Source organism: Antennarius striatus, chromosome 12, assembly GCF_040054535.1.
Source record: "Antennarius striatus isolate MH-2024 chromosome 12, ASM4005453v1, whole genome shotgun sequence".
In the NCBI taxonomy this organism is placed as follows: Eukaryota; Metazoa; Chordata; class Actinopteri; order Lophiiformes; family Antennariidae; genus Antennarius; species Antennarius striatus.
Genome location: NC_090787.1, coordinates 3,526,705 through 3,546,752, shown reverse-complemented (window position 1 = coordinate 3,546,752; position 20,048 = coordinate 3,526,705). Strand labels below are relative to the sequence as shown.

At 44.9% G+C, this 20,048-nt stretch overlaps 2 protein-coding genes across 6 annotated transcripts in view; both read left to right on the top strand.

Annotated features, from left to right (window-relative positions):
- The window catches only part of man1a2 (mannosidase, alpha, class 1A, member 2), a 50,178-nt gene extending 46,458 nt beyond the window's left edge, over positions 1 to 3,720 (top strand). For 3 of the 4 annotated variants that reach the window (XM_068329756.1, XM_068329755.1, XM_068329758.1), the window contains 2 exons: positions 884 to 999; positions 1,379 to 3,720. In XM_068329756.1, the coding sequence (XP_068185857.1) occupies positions 884 to 999; positions 1,379 to 1,514 (252 nt within the window). In that variant the 3' untranslated portion in view covers positions 1,515 to 3,720. Of the gene's footprint in view, positions 1 to 883; positions 1,004 to 1,378 lie in introns of those variants that run through there. The other variant, XM_068329757.1, reaches the window with a different exon arrangement.
- A 7,642-nt stretch (positions 3,721 to 11,362) lies between these two features.
- Positions 11,363 to 19,062, top strand: tent5c (terminal nucleotidyltransferase 5C). 2 transcript variants are annotated; one of them, XM_068329496.1, is made up of 2 exons: positions 11,363 to 11,538; positions 14,222 to 19,062. In XM_068329496.1, the coding sequence occupies exon 2, from the start codon at positions 14,244 to 14,246 to the stop codon at positions 15,393 to 15,395; it is 1,152 nt and encodes a 383-aa protein (XP_068185597.1). In that variant the 5' UTR covers positions 11,363 to 11,538; positions 14,222 to 14,243; the 3' UTR covers positions 15,396 to 19,062. The 2 variants fall into 2 exon arrangements, with proteins under 2 accessions (XP_068185597.1, XP_068185596.1); XM_068329495.1 differs by lacking the exon at positions 11,363 to 11,538 and adding an exon at positions 12,604 to 12,731.
- Positions 19,063 to 20,048: the final 986 nt, after the last annotated feature.

Below are 20,048 nucleotides of genomic sequence, written 5' to 3'. Positions count from 1 at the left end.
TTTTTAAATCCCTGCAGATTTTACTGTCCGTTTTTTTTTATCAAGGTTTTTAGTCGTTATTCGGCATCGCTGTGGTATTCGTTGTCATGGTAACACAGATGTATCTTTTGTCTGACTACAATCTGACAGGCCGGTTACATTTATTTTTTTGTACTGTGGCATATTCAGGATGTTTTTGTGATAAGACATCAAGCCGGTTTAAGTCGTCGAGGTTCTGTTCTAATCTGACAAACTGTCCCGTGTGTTTTGGGGTTTTTGGGGGGTGGGGGGTGGGGTGGGCTGAAACATGTTGTTTGGAGGAAGAGATAAATAAAACCCTGGAAATGCACAGAGATGGGATGGAGAGGGGATTTAGCTTACTGAACCAACCACCTACTAAGTGGCTTAACTTGGTCCTAAAAAGACAGAACACCGACTGGCTTTTGTGGGGGGTTTTTAGCACTTCAAAAGAATTTGAACCATATCTGACGAAATCAGATCTGACCCCCCCCCACCACACACACACACACATAGAAAAAACAACAAAAAACAGAACAAAAGACCTGCTTTAAAAGAAACGTCTCTTATTTCCTCCTTCAGCTCCCTGTTGAACAAGCATTGAAATCAGCTTTCTACTTCCTGTATGCATCTCCCCAGGACTCAAATCCGTCAGCAGCAATTAAATTAATTATCATCCACTTTTGAAGCTTGTTAAATTTGACCCTTTTCCATTCGCTTCTCTTTTTTTTTCTCTCGCTACATGTTCGCTCAATTATTCTGTCTCTTGTTCTCTGCTTCCATTTTTTACTGCCCTTCCTCGTTCCCTATTCTTTCTACTGTTTTTTTTTTTAAATTAAATGCAATCTTCTGTTCTCTCCTCCTGCTCCTTCTCCGTTTCCTCCAGGCTATTGATAAATACTGCAGGGTGAGCGGAGGCTTCTCTGGGGTAAAGGACGTCTACTCCTCCAACCCGACCTACGACGACGTCCAGCAGAGCTTTTTCCTGGCCGAGACGCTCAAGTAAGATGCGAATAACGTCTGTGGTGTGACGGGAGAAGGGCTTTCCTGTGAACCATCCAGCTTTAGGATGGAAACAAGGATTAATGACACCACACACACTTTTAATTTAAGAATCACTTTAATGTAAAGGGTAGCTTTGATACCATTGAGATTCATCATCACTGAGGGATGAAGGTGGACAGGCTGTGGATGCTGACTTTAACCTGCAGCTCTCTGCTTCCCCCTGGTGGCAGCTTTGTGAACAACATGTAGTCTGCTTCATTCACGGCGAGAATCAAAACTTCACACCATAAAATGACAAAAAAAAATTTCCTCTCCCTCTTTTCCTTCCTTCCCCATTACACCTCTCCCATCAAACATCTGCCCCCTCCCCCCTCAGGTATCTGTACCTGCTGTTCTCCAGCGACGACCTGATGCCGTTTGAGAGTTGGGTTTTTAACACGGAGGCTCATCCACTTCCTGTCCTCCACCTGGGTAACATCACCCTGCCTGGCAGCGAGCCCGCCCAGCTATAGGCAGACAGGCTCCTCCTCCTCCTCCACCAGAGCACCAGGGGGCGCCATCTGCCCAAAAACAAAAAAAAAACACCCACCCTCAAACACTGGACAACCTTAGACTGAGCTCCAGCGCTGCTGTCAGACTGCAGACGAGAGCCTCGAGCGCTCGGATCACCGTGGCGTGGAGAGGACGGTCGTGGAGTCTTCCTCTCTTCTTCTGCGTGTTCCTCTTCGTGTCTCTCTGCCTTCACCGCTGCAGTCAGACGTTTGCTGCTCAGCCCCCAGACTGTCCTGAACGACTCCTCCTTCTAACAGACTGAGCCCCCAAAACCAGGAGCTCCATTCAGATATTTGTTAAGATTTTTAGTGTTTCTTTGAGATTTGACCAAACTCTCTGCCCCCCCCCCCCGCCCCTGCAGACTCGAGCTGAGCCTCTGAGGGAGCAGACGGGGTGGTTTGTGAAGGATTATCAGTGGGTTTGACCCCCCATCGCTGATGGAAGTGTAATTTTCCCAGGCAGACGGACTCTTAAGATGAAGTGATGTGTTTTTTTGACAAATCATAAAAAAGGGGGGGACACTGAGTTGAATGGAAGCTCCGCCTCCCCTCATGACTCATTCCACTTCCTGTTTCGACCTCATCAAATGAACTTGGACCTGTCAGCAGCTCGTCCCCATCGCAGTGGGAGGGCAGTTGGTGGCGTTCATCTGCCCCCCACTCCTCTAATTGACTTTTTTCAGAAGCGTGAACAGCGATGACACAGCAGCAGGCCTCCCCAATTTTCACCCCCCACCCCCCTTCCACAATGCACCATTGGCTGCTTCCCATCCGGATGCTGCTCTTCTTCCTTTTCCTCCTCCTCCTCCTCCTCCTCCTCTCGTCCCGTCTGCTCTCTTATTTCTCACCTTTTCATAAATCACCCTGATCCCATCTTTATTATGAGCCTAAAACACACCCATCACAAAGAATGAATGTGTGTGTGTGTGTGTGTGTGTGTGTGTAGTGGTTGACTTAACCTCTGCTGTAACTCAAGTATTTGTGCACTTTTAACGATGAAGACGACGGTAGTAGAGACGAAGCACTGAATGAGTGATGAGTTCTCACGTGTGTTCGCTGCATGAACTCATAAATCATAAATCATCCCGCCTTTCCCTGACTTCCTCCTTCTTTTCTCACCTCAGACTTTCCCGTTCCAAATCCCAAGATCGACTCTAAAAAGTCTGATCCGGGATGAAATTTTAATTCCCGCTTCTCGGGCGTCACGTCAAAACAAACGTGGAATTAAATTGTGTGTAACTGCAGATCTTTGCTTCGACTTTGACGGACGGCATGAAGAAGCGAACCCGTTCCCTGTGTGTAAATAGTAACAGCTGATTGGCCCGGTCAGAAGCAGCTGCTGCTTGCTGATTGGACAAAAAGCTGACATATCCTCAGTCAGACGTTCATATCGATAGAGGAAGTTGCTGAGTCATGATTTCTCACCTATGTGAAGGATTGGTGAATATATTACTCGTTTACCACGAGGAGCGAGGCTTCCCGTCAAGCCACGCCTCGGCCAATCGGCTGCTCCGTCACGCTGTTTGGTTTCATTCTATGCATATCATGATGGAGATCCCTTTCCTTCTCCTCCTCCTCCTCCTCCTCCTCCCCCTCGTTGCGGATCATGTGACGTGATGGAGTGAACGCGGAGTCGAACTAAAAGGGCGACGATAACTACTCACAAAGTTTTGTTTACCGAAACGAATCAAAATGCGGATCTATTGACCACTTAACTCTGTAAAGGAATTTAAAAACAACTTCCTCCAGTTACGTCCCTGAGTCTTCATCATCATCGATTCTGCAAGTGATGACTCATCAGTGTCTGGACGAGTGGAAATAGGTGCCATTACATGAAATGTTACTCAATCCTAAACTATTCACACCTTTCTCTCCATCATCCGTCAGCATCTTTCTCTCTTTTACCTACCCCTATAATGTCACCCTTTGGTTCCAGTCTCTCAGCCCTTACCCCCCCAACCCCCTCCACGGTGACATCATCATCACCTGTTTCCGATCGGGAGGAAACCCAGGCCAAGCCAGGGCGACCGTCGAATCGCTGAGAGCGACACTGGTTTTGAAAATGGGAGTGTTCTGTATTTGTATTTTTACCGAAATGAAGAAATACAATGAAAGTATCTGTAAATAAGTTTAAAACTGAGACACAAATTCAATAAAGACGTTATGAAAAGTGATCAGAGAGGCGTGGCTTCGGTTTTGTTGTGCGTCACCACCCTGAAAGCGGAACGGCGTTCGTAAGGTTGTGTTCTCGACGTCTGAACGTTCGGCAGCAAATCCGGATCTAGAGAGTCTGAACCAGCAGGAAAAGAGCAGCAAAAACAAAGCCGCTGTTGTTCGATTGAAGACAAGAAGATTCCACAGTCCTGTCAGTATAAAAGAAGCAAACGTATCGGATCCACGCCCCGAAATGTGGATCTGCAGCTTGACGTGTGAAGACTCCAACTAACCTAACAAGAAGATCATTCAGAGTGGAACCGACTCCCAGCTTCATTAAGTTGTCTGCTGCTGATGAAGCCATCAGGATCCATCAGGGCAATTTTTAAGAAGTCCATGAAGGAAACACTGGATTTTTTTTCTGCGCCGACATGTTATCTCTCAATCCACTGTCGGAGGATTGGAGGAAAAATAAAAATATTAGTGTAGTTTGAGGGTGGAAGAAACCGACGCGTGGATCCGCCTCATTTCATATCGCTGGGAGGAAAAGTTCCTGTCAGTTTATTTATCTTCCTCCTCTCTGCCGAGAAATTACTTATTTTTTCTTTTATTGATAGTTTTTTTTAACGAGTCAGTTAATCTGAGAAATTTTAGTTCAGAGCATGTTTAGAAATTCTCTATTAATGTAACTGAACCAAAAAGACTTTATTTAGACTTTTCCTCTGGCTGAGAGTCGTTCTCTCGCAAATTTCACAGAACGTTTAGCAGAGTTTGTATGTTTTAATCTTCAGACTTACTAAAATTACTTCTGGGGTTTTTCAGCAGTTATATTTTAATTTTTTTGAAGGCATCTATGTTTGTTTAAAGAACTCTGATTACTTTTCATGTAGCTCAAAATCATTTTGATTAAAAATGAAGGGACTGTCCCAAGAAAATTGGTAATTTGGACAGCTAGGAAATCTCTTTATATGTCAAGGAATCTTTGGTAATTTCCAGATTTTTAGATTGCTGACATCATCAGAGTGGGTTTTAACCCTACACCCACTGAGTTGTAGTAAAATATGTCCTGGTTCTTGTGGCATTGAGGGATTCACCTGTGACTCATTGACTTCCTGACTAAAAGGTGGCTACAGGAACCAAATTTGCCCTGAAAATCGGATCGGGCCGGCTTGTCTAAGTGGTTTGAAGTTAGGTTTTCTTCTCCGCTTGAACAGGTCGGCATCGCTAGGCCGAGAGCATCACACAGAGAGGATGATGGGACTTGTTTATTTGGGCCTGAAGCTCCGTGACTGTCGTCAATCAGTAAAGAACTGTAAACCCTCCTGGAGCCTGCAGAGCTGTAGGACTGGACGCTTGTGTGCCCTTCTGACCCTGTGTGGGTGTGTGTGTGTGTGTGTGTGTGTGTGTGTGTGTGTGTGTGTGTGTGTGTGTGTGTGTGTGTTTGTGAGATAGTTGGAGGGAAAGTGAACAGGTGCTGCCTGCTGCACAGATAGCCACGATCCCGGTAGACACACAAACTCCAGATAAGTTTGGCGTAAGAGTGTGAGGCTTCGTGCATCGCCTCGTGACGTTTGCTTACAGTAGGCGCAGCGTCGCTGATACCTCTGCTCCACGGCTACTATTAACTTTATATGTTTAGTGTTTTGAATAGACAAATGCATGTTTTCTATTGGAGCCAAATGGTGAATCTATGCACGCCTGTAGCCACGGAAGAGACTGATTAACCCGACCAACCATAACCCGACCAATCAGACGGGTCATGCAACACATTTGTCTCCATTTAAAGGTTGTGGAGTTTGAGATGAGTTGAATCTGAGCTCAAATTCTATGTTTTACTTGAACGTAATGTTTGTTTTTATCTATAATCCTGATAAAAACCATGAATGTCGCCAGATCGGAGGGTTAGACAGATAAGTTAAGCCAGGCTTTGCTTTGTCAAGAAGATGGGTGTCTCTAAACCCGACTTCATCCCTGTTGTAAATCTTATCCCGCCTAGCGGAGGCTGGGCGGAGGTGATGTTTGGAGGGGGATTAGATCTGCTGGAACCAGCACTGCCCTGATAATACTCAACAGCAGTGACATAGGGAATCTGTTAGACGTGAAACCCGATAAGTCATGAATAAGCAACATCACAGAATATGCAGAATTTAAACGCTTCAGGTAGTTTTACGTAAATGAAACTTCATCAGCCTGTCGGAGCGGAGGAGGCCTCTTGAATGTTCTATTGAATATTACAGCCTGATTACTGTAAGCAGCCTACATTTACACAACGACACATTAACATCTTTGTTTTATTGCATCAATTAAACTATTTTATTGCTTTCTATACGACGTTAGCTTCTTGTGTATTAGTCTGGTTACTTCCGTCGTGACCTCTGAAATAAATACATCTCAATCTCCGTCATGCTAAGTAGATGTTGGCCTGAGTCACGGCTGTAAAACTGTTTGCTTCAAATGAGAGAAAATAAAGAGTTATGAGGCATAAAATTCTATACTGTTCTGAGCTACACTGACTGATCGGAGTTTCCCCCGTTCTTTACTAGAACAAATGATTTTTCTGTTTCGTGACATCATTCTTTTCAATACTTAGAAACACACTAGTAATTCAGGAACAACTGCTTGATCTCATTTTAGAGTATTTAACCTTTAATTCACGTCACAGACTCTTTCCTGTTTCTGTAAGTGCAGCTTCCTGTTGTTGTGAGGGAAACACATCTGTGGTATTTTGACACGAAAGGTAATATTACCCCAGTTTATGCGGTGTGACCTTTAGCACTGACATCACAGTTACGACAACCAGTCGTCAACACCGGCCAAACAGCTGCAGGTTGTTGAATGTCAGCGAATCAGAATAGTCTGTCCTTATTAGCATAGTTTCATTCTTCAGTGGTCATCTGAAAACACTTCGTTTAGAAGGCTAGATCAAAGTCAAGTAAAAGTCAGCTTTATTGTCAAATGTACCATATACCTGTATGCACGACATACCGCACAGATGAAATTGCAGTCCTCTCAGACTCACGGTCAACAGGCAGTACAACATAGGCAGTACAAAAGGCAGTAAAACACAGGCACTACAACACAAGGAGTACAACACAGGCAGTACAACTCAGGCAGTACAACAGACAGTACAGCACAAAGTATAAGACGAAACACAAAGGGACAGTAAACAATTGGCCGTTAGATGTCCACCACCCCTCCACCCTCTAAAGAAATGGGACACTCCTTTCCTGCACTGGAGAAAAACGGAGAGGGGATTGGGATTGGACCAAAAAATAGCATGTTGTCATCCAGTTAGAGGGAAGTTATTGGAAAAAGTGAATGTCAGGAAGTTGCTGAAGTAAAAACAAGACATGGACAAATTCTTCTGGAAACGCAACATTCCTCTAAAACCAGTAAAAGCTTTGTCATCTCTCTCGCGTCACGTTCCCTCACATTCTCGGTCCATCTATTTGCACATTTCATCCCCCGTGAATATTTTTCTCTCCATCGTTTGCCGTCTTTGCCAAAGTTATCCCGATGAATTTCCCTCTAGCGCTCTGATTCTGGTAGAATACTATCTATCACTAAACATGAGGGGTTTCCCTCCAGGCTGTCATCTTTCCACAGTCCCAAAACTCATTTTATGTCTGTTTGTGGAATGATGAATCTGTTTGGAATTACTTGGGATGTGAGTCTGAAGGGTGATATAAATCATTGTTGAGGAACCTCCTGCGCTAACGCGTGCTCGGCGATGGAGCACCGGCAGGATGTGGAACAGAAACTGACCTTCAGATGGGGCTCGATCTTTTCATTATGAGCTTTGGAGGAAGGCGATGCGCCCGCCGTTCGCTAGCAACAACTACATAATGTCAGAGGAAGCTTTTAACCCTCCGAATGACTTGTCCTGAAACAATCAGCACGTGTTTTTGTTAACATACGTAGTGGAACCTTTAATGGTTCCTGCGTCTGTTTGCTCACATGCATACGATATGTGCATCCAGGAACATGTGAGTCAGATTTGTTTGTGCGTCTCGCCGGGTGTTTAATGTGTTAATGGCCGGTGCTGCTTAGCGGCGCGTAACCTGGACAGACTGAGTCACTTCTCAGGTGGCACGGCGCCCGAGAGGAGCAGGTGGCGAAGCTCCAGCTGCACAACAGGATGAGCAAATGCACAACTCAGGTAGACGGAGATATGTACTCAACCCCAGGAACCACACCTCATAAAGCTGCTAAAGCTCATCCATAAACATCACGATAACCCTCTGTCATCACTGAAGGCTGCACACAGTTTCAGAGGCTTTACATACTGGATGTTTTCACAGACATGAAGCAGATGGCTTGGAACAAACAGCTAAAATAACAGCTAACGCCGACAACAGGAAAGCTTTAGTCCCCTCAACTTTGAGTTTGGAGCAGAAACTACACTCTATCGTTGCAGAAGTGTAACCAGCTGGAGACGCCTGAGATTAAAACATGCATGTCAGAAGCAACATTTAAACCAGTAAAGGTGTGTGCAGAGTGTGCTGTACTGTGTTTACACCACATCTGTATTACCTGCAGCAATTTTCCTCCTTTAGTTCATCAAGAAATGGTTTTGTTCGTCTGCAAGATATCTGGAAAAGCAGTAGATGGGTTCTGAGGAAATTCAGTGTGAGGGTGGATGTTGACCCAAGAGAGAACCGATTAAACTCAGAGCCAAGTCTGAATAAAGATGTGGATTCTGGATCCCTTTTTTTAACCTTCTTCAACAATGTGAGATAGTTTTCAATGTTTTGGAAAACTTTTGCCAGTATTGTGAAAAAACAATATAGGCCAATCACAATAGAACGACTGGAGTGCAGCCGAAGTCACGATGATGTCGATTCAGAGTCATCCGAATGGATTTCAAGCATCTGTGGAAGGTAGACAGAAAACATACGCTGATCTGCTTTCAGAGAGCGGAATTATTTTTTCTTTATTTAACCAGGAAGAGAATAAAGAGACGACAGGCTGAGGTAGCAGCCAATCACACAAGTTGAGATGCAACAAACGCCGCAATAAAACAACTGAGTCTTTGTCCGTGAAAAAAAATGCTCACTTTTCCATCATCTCATTCTTCATCGTGCCTTTAAACTTTATTGATACAAGCAAATCTCATTTTTTTATGCCTTTTGTTGCTCATTCCTTTCCACGATTGTTCAGGCGAGTCAAACTGTTAGCGCTGTTTGTTTTGCTAGTACTTCTTGAGTTGTGACAGAATCAATTTGCTTTTGTTCTTTAGATGCATATTCATGACTTTTTGCTCTGACTCATTATGGCAAACTGCCGCTAGCTGTTTGCAGCCTGTTAGGTAACATCTAACTACAGGCAGTCAGTGCATGTGTGAGTCGAATCTTCATCTGTATAGATCGTTTATTGATAAAGGGGTTGGGGTTCCAATCAGCACAACTTAACTGTCATTGGCTGAATGTTTAGCAGCTGTTTCCAGGATGCATTCTCTTGAATTTGATGCATCTAGTTCACAGCATTCCCGGTGCTAAGCTAACTGGAGACAGAGTTAACAGCTACCTGCTAAAGATAGTGAAACATTAAGATATAAGAGCCAATACTGGAGTGTAAAACCATCACTGTGTGGCCAGAAACTCCAAATGAATGATGTTCTGTTGTGGATGATTGGTCGTACGTTCACATGTTGATCATATCAACATTATACAGTAAGTTAGTTTAGAACTTTTTAAAAGTTCTGCCAAGAGGTTAAAATTCATTTCTAGAGTAGTTGAGGTTAGAGGATCCTGGATGTCACTGCAAACCAACAACAAAGACCTCACAGATGGTAAAGGAACACCGAATGAACTGTTGCTGTGAGCCGGACCAAGATGTTTGTGAAAGAGGAAGTACCACGGCAACCGTCTCCAGTTTCAGGCCATGTTTTCTGTCAGCAGCTCCAGCCAACACGTGAAACCATCGTCTCTCCTCCAGTGGAAGAGAACTGACTCATCATGGGCTGTTTTAAGATTTTTACTTCCATTCCAGTTCAATTAGGGCAATTGGACTTTTTGCTGTTTCAGCATTTCTTTCTCCAGGACCAAACTGATCGAGTTAATCGGCTCCATGTGAACAGAATAGTCGCTGTAAACGCCACTGACACAAAAACCCACAATAAGGATTAGCTGAGTTTTTCAAATGCGTCGTTTGCACACAGAGGAAAGACAAATAGGTAATTAGCTGTCGTGCCTGATTGGCTAATATTTGTGGTTGGATTTTGCAAGAGACTATGTATGGACAGTTTTGTTTGGGATGCACCCACTGCCACGCCACCTCCTCCCACATGGCCTGAACAGAAAGATGCTTCTGCTTTTGATGCCTGTGACCTGGTTGTTCAGAGGTCAGTGTTCATCACTGGGCCCTGTGCTGACATCATCAGTCCGACAAAAAATTTTAGAAACAAGCTCAAACCTTCGACTGTGGTGCGGATATATGTATGTTCTGTGCGCTCATAAGCAATGCAGCTGGATTCTATTTTAGTCAGCCTCATTAAAACTGAATACTTACTGTATTTGTACTGTGAAACTAGACAGAACATGTTTACTTAACAGAAACTGGAGCTGGACCAATGGGACTTTCAGGCCGATGCCAACATTAATATTTGAGTCGAAGAATCTGATAGCAGGATGATCTCAGAGAAATTGGGATGAAGATAAAAGCGTTAAGAAAACAAACATGAATACTCCTCCTGTCATCGGCAGCTGATAGCCTTCTATCGCTGGGATGGAAACACACCTCAGTGTTCACAGGAGACAGAATCTGACTCATTCTATGTTATTTTTTACGTCAGTCTTTTGTGAAAACACAAAGACAGCTGTGTGCATCTTTTGTACCTTTTTGCTCGATATCTGTTTTATTGAAAGTATGACACAGACACACACACACACACAAACACACACACACACACAGGAAACCCCCGTTGTGGTCGACTGTTTTCCTCGTAGACCTGCTGCTGACTCACTGGTGCTGAGGCAATGATGTACATACAACCTTTTACCTTAGGGACTACCCTGCAGCGCATACACAACCAGAATGCAGATACGGCTCATCCGGTTTTTCAGTTGAGTAAAAAAGACATTAAAACATTGTCGGTCAGATACACAGCTTCAGAAAAGACTCTAGAAATATAATATTTAACAGTAAATATCTGGTATATCAGAATCCTTTAATAATCTCCGATGGGGAAATTACCCCGCAGTAGAACATAAGTAAGAAAGTGAGACAAGAGTAGATAGATTAGAATTAAAAAGAGGTGGGAAATTAGAGATCAATAAATACAAAGAATTATATATAAATGCATATATAGGGAATATATAGACATATGTATTATTCTATGTATTATTATTATGTGTGTGTATATAACTAAGCTAAATTTAGCCCTATAGGTTTATGAGGTGTACAGATCAGCTCCTCTGCTTTCGTTTTGCACCTCACCTTCATTTTAAACCAACCATTGCTTGGTGATAAATACTCTGTTTCACCATGCCAACAGCTTTTCATTTGGGCGGAGCTGCAGGGACATTCAGCGTTTTAGTTTCCAAAGAATCGTCACACTCCCCTACCTTTTTGTGGTTTCTTTGCACCATTGACGAGTGTGAACATCTGTGTGAAGTGAGGAAACGCTTTACTCACCAGTGTGTCACAGCGGGAACTTGGTGGTCATTGATCCGTTTTCAGTGTGCGTGAAAGGAATGTTTGATGGTGTTCTAGTGAAGTCAACTTTCTTCCAGAGAAGTTCTTCTTTCTGTATCGGTGGCATTCGTGTTCCTCATCGGGGGTTGAGGTGGCCTGTGAAGAAGAGGATTACTGCAGCAGTCAATGCCAAAAGGTGACAAAATGTTGTGCCCTCCTGTATTGTATTGTTTCTTTGCTGTAAATAGTGATTAAATTGAGATTGTCGTCATTTACAGTTTCACTCCACAAGAGCTATTCAGGTACACTTACGACAAATACAGGTTTTAAATTCCTTCAGGATGTTAGAGAGACTTCCAATACTAGTGGAAGAATATGCAGTATCTAAATAATGTTGTAATCGTGCTAGCTTTGTGCCCCGAGGGCAATAATACAAGAAGGGATGGTAAATTTTCCATTAGTTATTTGTATTGTTTGTATTTGGATCTTGATTATAATCCAGAGTCCATTCAATTAATTTCACGTTTCTGCAACAGGTCAGAAGGTTTATATATAGAGAAAATATATAGATCTACCTTCATGAAACACACGATTCCTAATTTTTATCTTAGGTTTCCAGGGTGAATGAAGTAGATGGCATTTAATTAATTTGATGTGAGTGAAGCAACATCATGGTGACGTCACACAGTATTTGCTATGCCTTGGCTGCAATCACATAATTGATTAGTGACAAATGCATTGATGGTGTGTGCTCTCGCTGCATTTGGGCCTATTGGTGATTATTTTGTCACTTTGAGACGGCTTACATTTGAGAGTTTCATCTGAATTCAAACAGCTCTTTAAATATCTACACACTGCATGTCATTGTTAACTGATTCTACTTTTAAAACTGCATTAGAAACAATTAGAGTCACAGAGTCGAAGAAACTTCTTGGGAGCCTGCTGTGACACAGCAACAGTCGCCAGATGATCCTGGTTACTTGGCAACGACAAATCCTCTTCGAACCAATCAGATTCTTCGTTCGGCGCATTGATACAAACAGCGCTTGAGTTTAGTTTGAATGCGACTTGCTGTCGATAGCAGCTGGAGTTTTAACTGAGTATGTATCTATTTAAACATAAGTGGTGTTTAATTTAACTGTGATGAGTAAAATGTACGCGACATTGACAGAGGGACTGTTTTGCAGCTCGGCTGTGCACCACTCCCAGCGAGTCGTGCTTCGGCTTTATAAAACAGGCGTGTCTTCGCGGAGGGGGAATGGTTCAAATATCAACTTTTTTAGCGCAGGCCCACATGTCTCTCTCATATATTGGATTATGTGGAGGCGTCTGCACCAAATCCAAATTAACACCATCTTTATCTGACTTCCCGAGCACGCCTGTGGACATGTACGTACCGTTTTCCTTCCTAAGACAAACTTTGTACGGAAGCCGTTTTACTAACTCCGCAGTTTGGGTGTTTGTTAAAGTTTTCTGTGTAGCCATGATTCCAAATCCGCGATAGAACTAATTATTACAGTGTGATTCATTGATTTATTTTTTTTTAAATTCGTTGATAAGCTTGAAAGTTTAGCACGTCGTTTAAAATGAACGTAAGCGTGCGGACTGATATTAAATGAAACTTAACGTTATATATCTCTGGCGTGTCGGTAACACAGGCTAGTTTAACAAAAACTAGTCCGGTGTTGGACTAAAACGGGTTATGAGAGGAGTTTTAATGTTAGCCTGTGTGAAGTTAGCTCGGCATCATCGTCATGTTTAAGTCGTTAAAATCAGCTGTAATAATTAATCACTGTTGATGTTTATGACCACACGCGTGCGCCTTAAATGTGTATTTATTTATGTAAAACGCGTTCCTTTTTTTTTTTTAAGCTAGTTTAGCGTTTGTTCCGTGCCATAAAAGCCAGGCTCGCGCTGCGACCTGTTCTAGAAGCCTCACGAGCTCTGTCCCTCCACCGAGCGCGAGCGAGCAGGTTGTCTCGTGCTGGCATTTTGCTGCGCTCGTGCTGAATGGGGATAGGATGGCTGCTACTGTTACCCCAGATATTTGGATGCTAGTCGTTTAAAGCTAGTGCGTTTATTTCTACCTCCGCCAACTGCGGACAATGAGATCATCCATGTTTGTTTGTTTGTTTGTCCAAAAAAAAAAAAGTTGTCAACAGATTTTGAATGCATTTTATTTTAAGGGGTGAAATTGTGCTCAGAAATGTGTTGGTAGCTGCAGATTCTGAATGATTTTCTCCATTTAAAAAAAAAATTTTTTTTAGTATCATGAAAAAATAGTACCAGACATTTGGAATACACAAACCCAGGCGGGGACAACACGTGTAAACACAACTATGTGCAGCTGGCATCAGATACAGGAGATTAAAATCTTTTAGATGTGGGTCTGGTGTTCACGTAATGCACAGTCAGAATGTTTGAATTGATTTCAGTGATCCAGATTCTATGTTAATAAAAGCCATGTTTTTGTTGATAATTCCCAGCCCTCTGATGATAATAAACACATGATTTCAGAGGACGGCGGTAGGAATCTGCAGTATCTAATATAGCTTTTTGCAGATTAAAGTCATATTGTAGTCGTGGTAGCGTTTTGCCCCTTGGGCAATAATGCAAGAAGTGATGGTAAATTTCCCATTACGGTCATGATAAGTGTTTCCTGATTGTACCGGTTTTACCCGTGGCGGTGTCAATGGAGGCGTGTCCTCTCTCGCTAAGTATGCATAGTGACATTTTTTGTTTGTTTTTCTTGTTAATTTATTCGTCGCCACAACTGAGTTTTGTGTTTCGGATTGTTGTGACAGGACCAGATCCAAAAATGTGTTTGATTTGTGTCACATTTGAAAGACTTAACATCTGGTTTCCTCTCCTACTACCAGCTGATCTGAGCTCTGCCAGAAGATGGATACCAAAGACGACTCCAAGAGCCGTTCTGTCAGCGTCCTGACCTGGGAGCAGGTGAGCCGGCTGGACGAAGTCCTGACCGAGGTGGTTCCCGTCCACGGCAGAGGGAACTTCCCCACGTTAGAGGTGCGGCTGAAGGACATCGTGGCACGCGTGCGCTCCAGCCTAGAGCTGAGCGGCATCAAAGTGAAGGACATCCGTCTGAACGGATCCACGGCCAGCCACGTGCTGGTGCAGGACATCGGCTGGAGCTACAAGGATCTGGACGTCATCTTCAGGGTGGACCTACCACACGAGGCCGAGTTCCGGCTCACTAAGGACGTGGTGCTGGGGACTCTGTTGGACTTCCTGCCCGAGGGGGTAAACAAAGAGAAAATCACCCCCATGACTCTGAAAGAGGCGTACGTGCAGAAGCTGGTGAAGGTCAACACGGAGCAGGATCGCTGGAGCCTCATCTCGCTCTCCAACAACAACGGTCGCAACGTGGAGCTGAAGTTTGTGGACTCAATACGCAGGCAGTTTGAGTTCAGCGTGGACTCCTTTCAGATCGTGCTGGACTCCATGCTGGCCTACTACGAGCTGGCGGAGACGCCCATGTCGCAGGCCTTCCACCCCACGGTGAGCGGGGAGAGCGTGTACGGCGACTTTGGCATGGCGCTGAGCCACCTGAGGAACAAGCTCATCGCCACCAAGAGGCCGGAGGAGATACGGGGCGGCGGCCTCCTGAAATACTGCAACCTGCTGGTGCGCGACTTCCGCCCTGCCAGTGAGGAGGAGTTCAAAGCCCTGGAGAGGTACATGTGTTCACGCTTCTTCATCGACTTCCCCGACATCGGCGAGCAGCAGCGCAAGATGGAGGCCTACCTCCAGAGCCACTTCATCGGCGAGGAGAAGAGCAAGTATGACTACCTCATGATCCTGCGGCGCGTGGTCAACGAGAGCACGGTGTGCCTCATGGGCCACGAGCGGCGGCAGACGCTCCACCTCATCTCGCTGATCGCCTTCCGGGTGCTGGCGGAGCAGAACGCCATCCCCGACGCCTCCTGCGTCACCTGCTACTACCAGCCAGCGCCATATGTGCGCGACCACAACTTCAGCAACTACTACGTGGCCAATCAGAACATTCCAACATGGCTGCCATGTAACTGACGGCATGAGCGGGTTTGAAGGATGTGTACGGGATGTGGCTGCTGCTGCTTTACAGGAGAGGAGGAATTCAAAATAACACCCCCTATCACCACCCCCCACCCCCTAAAAAATTTATAATCATGGCAATAAATGTCGCTCTGAAGACACAATTATATTTAAGTGGACAAGAGTTTTGCTTTTGGGAATCCTTCCTCATTCCTTATCGACAGTCTGAGTGACATTTTTAAGTGTTCCAGTTTTTGTTTTTTTTTCCTTCATGTTTGGTTGTTTCCTGCTTATCAACCTCTTTTCTTAATGGAGGTGTATACTGTGCCTTAACATCCAGGTTTAACCCCCTCTTTCCCCCCCAATATTATGAGTATGGGCTGTTTTTTGAAATAAGAGAAAAAAGAATGTTGCAGCCTTAAATTTGGCTTCTTTGCGTGATTAAATAAAAGAAAAGTAAGAAAAAAAAGCAGAAAATGTTAAAAAATAGTGTTAACGGGGAAGGGGCATTTAAAAAAAAGGGTGGTTGTCGACAAAAAAGTATTGTTCACTGGGGAGGGATGAAAGGTGGTGCACTAAGGTTCACGTCAGAATCCAAAGGGAGGCTAGTACAGTCGATTTCTTTTAATTTGACCTCTCGGACATTTCTGCTCTCCCTAATTTGCTATCAGCGCCTGAGACGTGTTAAAAAAAAGTGTATTTTTATTTTCCACTGTGAATTTCAGTGTAGGTTTAACTCTTTCCCCTCCTCCCACTCCACAGCCAGATTTATCCCTGTAGTTTGGTGACGTCTGGCTCGGGGGAGTGGAGATCTGCACTGAGAGGCCTCGGACAGACGGGCTCCTGCGTGTCTGAGGAGCTTCTGCTCCCTGTGTTTTAAGCGTCCTCCTCCGGTGACCTCCAGACGTCTGGTTCACATGGGAGGTGTTCGGACCGGACTGGACCCGGCCCCTGTCGTGAGCACGCAGCTTTGGCCTTTCGTTGCCTGGAGCGAAGGGCTGGCCGGTGGTCCCTTCCCTTAAAAGGAGCAGCACATGGTGGGGCCCGTCGGGTCGCCCCCTCGCCACCATTGCGGGCTCGGCCGGCGGCCGCAGCTCTGTAACGAGATCCTCCTCCGAAAGCCGCTCAGCGAGTGCTTCTCAAACTTACGGGTGCTCTATAATTATCCCGTTCCTTTTTTTTTCCTGGGGGAGTTGCCGCAGGAGCAGTGGCTCTGTGGATGGGCGTGTAGCAACCCCCGCCACCTTACATGTGTGGGAGCAGCCCTGCCCTCTGTTCACATAGCGTTTCACCCCTTTTGTGGTCATGTGAGGACAGACTCCAGCGGCCAGTATGCTCAGAGTAACCCTTGCTGGGAGGACGGCATGTCCCTTCATGCTCCGATTTTGAACCATCCCGGATGTTACGACCCCCCTCCCCACCTCCCTTGAGGTGTCCCACCAGATCTGACTTTCTATTCGCAGTCAGATCTATTATTAGTTGTGAATTCTGAATGCTGGCGGTGTGGCATTACGAGCCGTGACGTCGCATCCAGATTTGAGACGCGTCTCTCCGATGTCTTATGTAAGCGGCAGCTGCTGTTCCTGTCCCCCCTCCCTCACCCGAAGCCCGTCTTCCCCTCCTCTCTGTCTTGCTGCTGCTGCTCATGTTTATACCAGATAACCAGGAACTTATCTTATTTGGCCTGCCCCCAACTCGGGGCCGGTTGTAGAGCTGCTGGAGGAAGGTCGGCTCGGCCTACCCTGCAGGTCGCGCCCATGGGGTCAGGGCATGCTCTGCTGGGACATGACTTTTTAACAACAAGTGAGGTGCCGCACTGGTTTGCTCCGGACCAAAGTCGTTTGTGTTTTGTTTTTTACAACCAGCAACCGAAGCGTTCAAGTGCCTTTTTGACTTTTGTGGCGAGTGATTAAGGTTTTTAAAGTTTTATTTTAAAAAAGGTGATCAGGAGGGAAAAGGGTTAGGTTTTGTGTTTGTTCTTCAGCCCCTTTAAATCATGTGAAACTTGGTAGATGATGTCTGTTTGTTTGGAGGGGGAAAAAAATTGGTTTGAATTTTTTGAGTTTTTGGTGTTTTAGTTCCCTTTTTACCAAGTTTTTGGTTTTTTTCCATACTTTCCCTTGTCACCCGTCTGTCTCATCATTCCTCTCTCATCCTTTTCATTTTATTCCCCTTCTTTAATTTTTTTTTGGACACACCCGCCGTCTTGACTCCTGCGTCTGTTTGGTTCATACTTTCTAAACATGAACTGCATCATCGTTGACTGTTCCTGGTTAGCAACCTAGCTAAAGAAATCGCAGATGGCTTTGTCCTCATTCATACCAAAGCAATACCTGAAGTGCCCTGAAGAACCATACTGTGGATCAGTATCTGGAGCCCCCCCACCCCACCCCCCAGCAGAGACCCCCAAACTAACAGAAGCACTTTAAAGGCCTTGTTTATCTCCAAACGCAGCCACCCGAGAGGCATGTAAATAAGCTAACGTGGTCGAAGGCTGGGGGGAAGCGATCCGGTTCTCAGGGACATCCTGTCTTTTTGAGAGCTCTGTTTTGACCCTTTTTTAAAAAAAAATTTGGGAGGGTAAATCTGTTTAATCCACCCTCGACTTGGAGATATCGCTTCCCGACTCTCACCTTTCTCATCTCTGGATTAGTTGTACGTAACCGAGGAGTGGATATTGGGAGAGAAGTAGCATGCTAGCCGTAGCCGTTTGCTCTGCAGCCCTATCTTTACTCAGTGGATGGTCTAGTTTAGCGATAACGCTCAGCGTTAGCGGCTGGATGTACAATCCGACCTTTGGGGTTGCGGCCCCCCGAGCAGCACTGGGGACCAGCAGCTGAGGGCCGGCGAGCCGCTCCTCGGGTTTCCTGTTGGCGTTGTCAAAGCGCCCTGAAATGTTTGAGCCTGACCGTCCTTCACTGTGAGGGCGGGGGCGATCCGATCGTGTTCTCCCTCAGGAGGATGTTTGTTTGTGAACTTTTTGTGAAGGACAATGTAGAAAAAAGGATGAAGTGTACTACCTTTTAATTTTCTGCCCACTCATTTTTTCCTCTGCTGTGAACTCGTCAGTGTTATGGATCCTGTGGCTTTGACTCATCTGACCTTTGGTACCCACTAACCCCCCCCTCGTCGGGCCTTTGTGTGTCAGTACAGCGTGTTTTATTCACACCTGTAGATGTATTATTTGCTGGAGGTGATGCAGAGCGAAGATTTGGATTCTATATTTAGTGATTCTACTTGTCTGAAGTACAAGTCTTACATCACAGGGATGTGATGGAGGGGCTCCTCCCAACCCCCCCCTCCCCCACCCGGAGGGCCCCTCCAGTTTCTATGTGAAGAATTATTTTGCAGCAGATTAGTGTTTACATGAACACGTGGAGGTGTGTGTGCTCGTGCATGTGTGTATGAAGGGATGCCTGTGGCTATAAAGGTAAAAAAAAAAAAGTGGGGAAAAATATTTGTGGCACTATATATTTACATATTTTGTTGAAATAGTTGATGCAGAAGAGCTTTTTTGTCAGCTTCGTGGTTGTCACAATGGGTTTGATGGTTACAACCACTATACTATTTCATTTTTCAGCACTTTTACCTCACTTGAGTTTTTCCTTTTGAATGGAAATGTACATGTACATCAGGAAAATGTGTTTGAAGAGGAAATAATGAATAAAGAGTATTAAATGCAGCGTTTGTTTGGGATGTTTCTGTCAAAGTCAAACCGCATCTTAGATTTCAAACACGAGACGACAAGTATTTAATGTTTAAAATGTGCTTTGATGAAACGACTTTAGAAAAAACAACAGAACATGAGAATAAAGAGAATTTAGGAGAACCCACACATTGAGAAGCTTTATACTAAAAGGAAACTGAAATACCGACATCTTAAGGGGAATAAAAGTTACAGTGAACAGATCTTATTTGTGTTGAAATGCATCTCTGGAAGTTTTAACTGAAAGCAACACCAAATGTTGGAGAAAGAAAATACTTCTGGTGAAATGACGACTAAACCACCATCAGATGTCGATGCCTTTCGTTCTGATAAAAACACCCCAGGGGGCTCAGTTTCATTTAGGCTTCGGTAATTTATTTTGAGCGATAACAACCAGCATTTTGTTCCTCGTTCACTTTTAATCATTACCTTTATTTAAACAAGACGATGGAACAAAAAAAACAAAAACGGTTTCATTAGTGTGTCGGCAGTAATCCGCCTCCTGATGGACCGGTGTGATCGCCAGGTGATGTCACGATCCCCTCTAGAATGGAGCCTAGAGGTGGTGTCATCCTACATCTAAGTCCATCTCTTACCCCCCTCACCCCCTTTTCGTCGTCATGGTTTCACCCCAACATGTTTTCCATCTCCATCACCGATGGAAGTGGTCGGCGGCGGCGATCGGCCGCTCGGCGTCCTGCGCTTTAAATCCCGCTCTGACCTGACTGCAGTGGAAAACGTTGTGGTCCTTCCAGGGTTTTTATTGGGTAATGAAAGGCTTGTCGTTTCGTTTGTGAACGCGGCACTTCAGGAGCGCTTCAGAACGTTTCAGCCCGCCACCCTTCGTCCTTGGCGTCCATTTACATCTCCACAACCGACAAGTTCAGGCCGCAAACAGACGGCGTTTGTGTTTCTGCTAATTATTCCTCATTTCTCTGTGTGGTTGGGTCTTTGTTAAACTA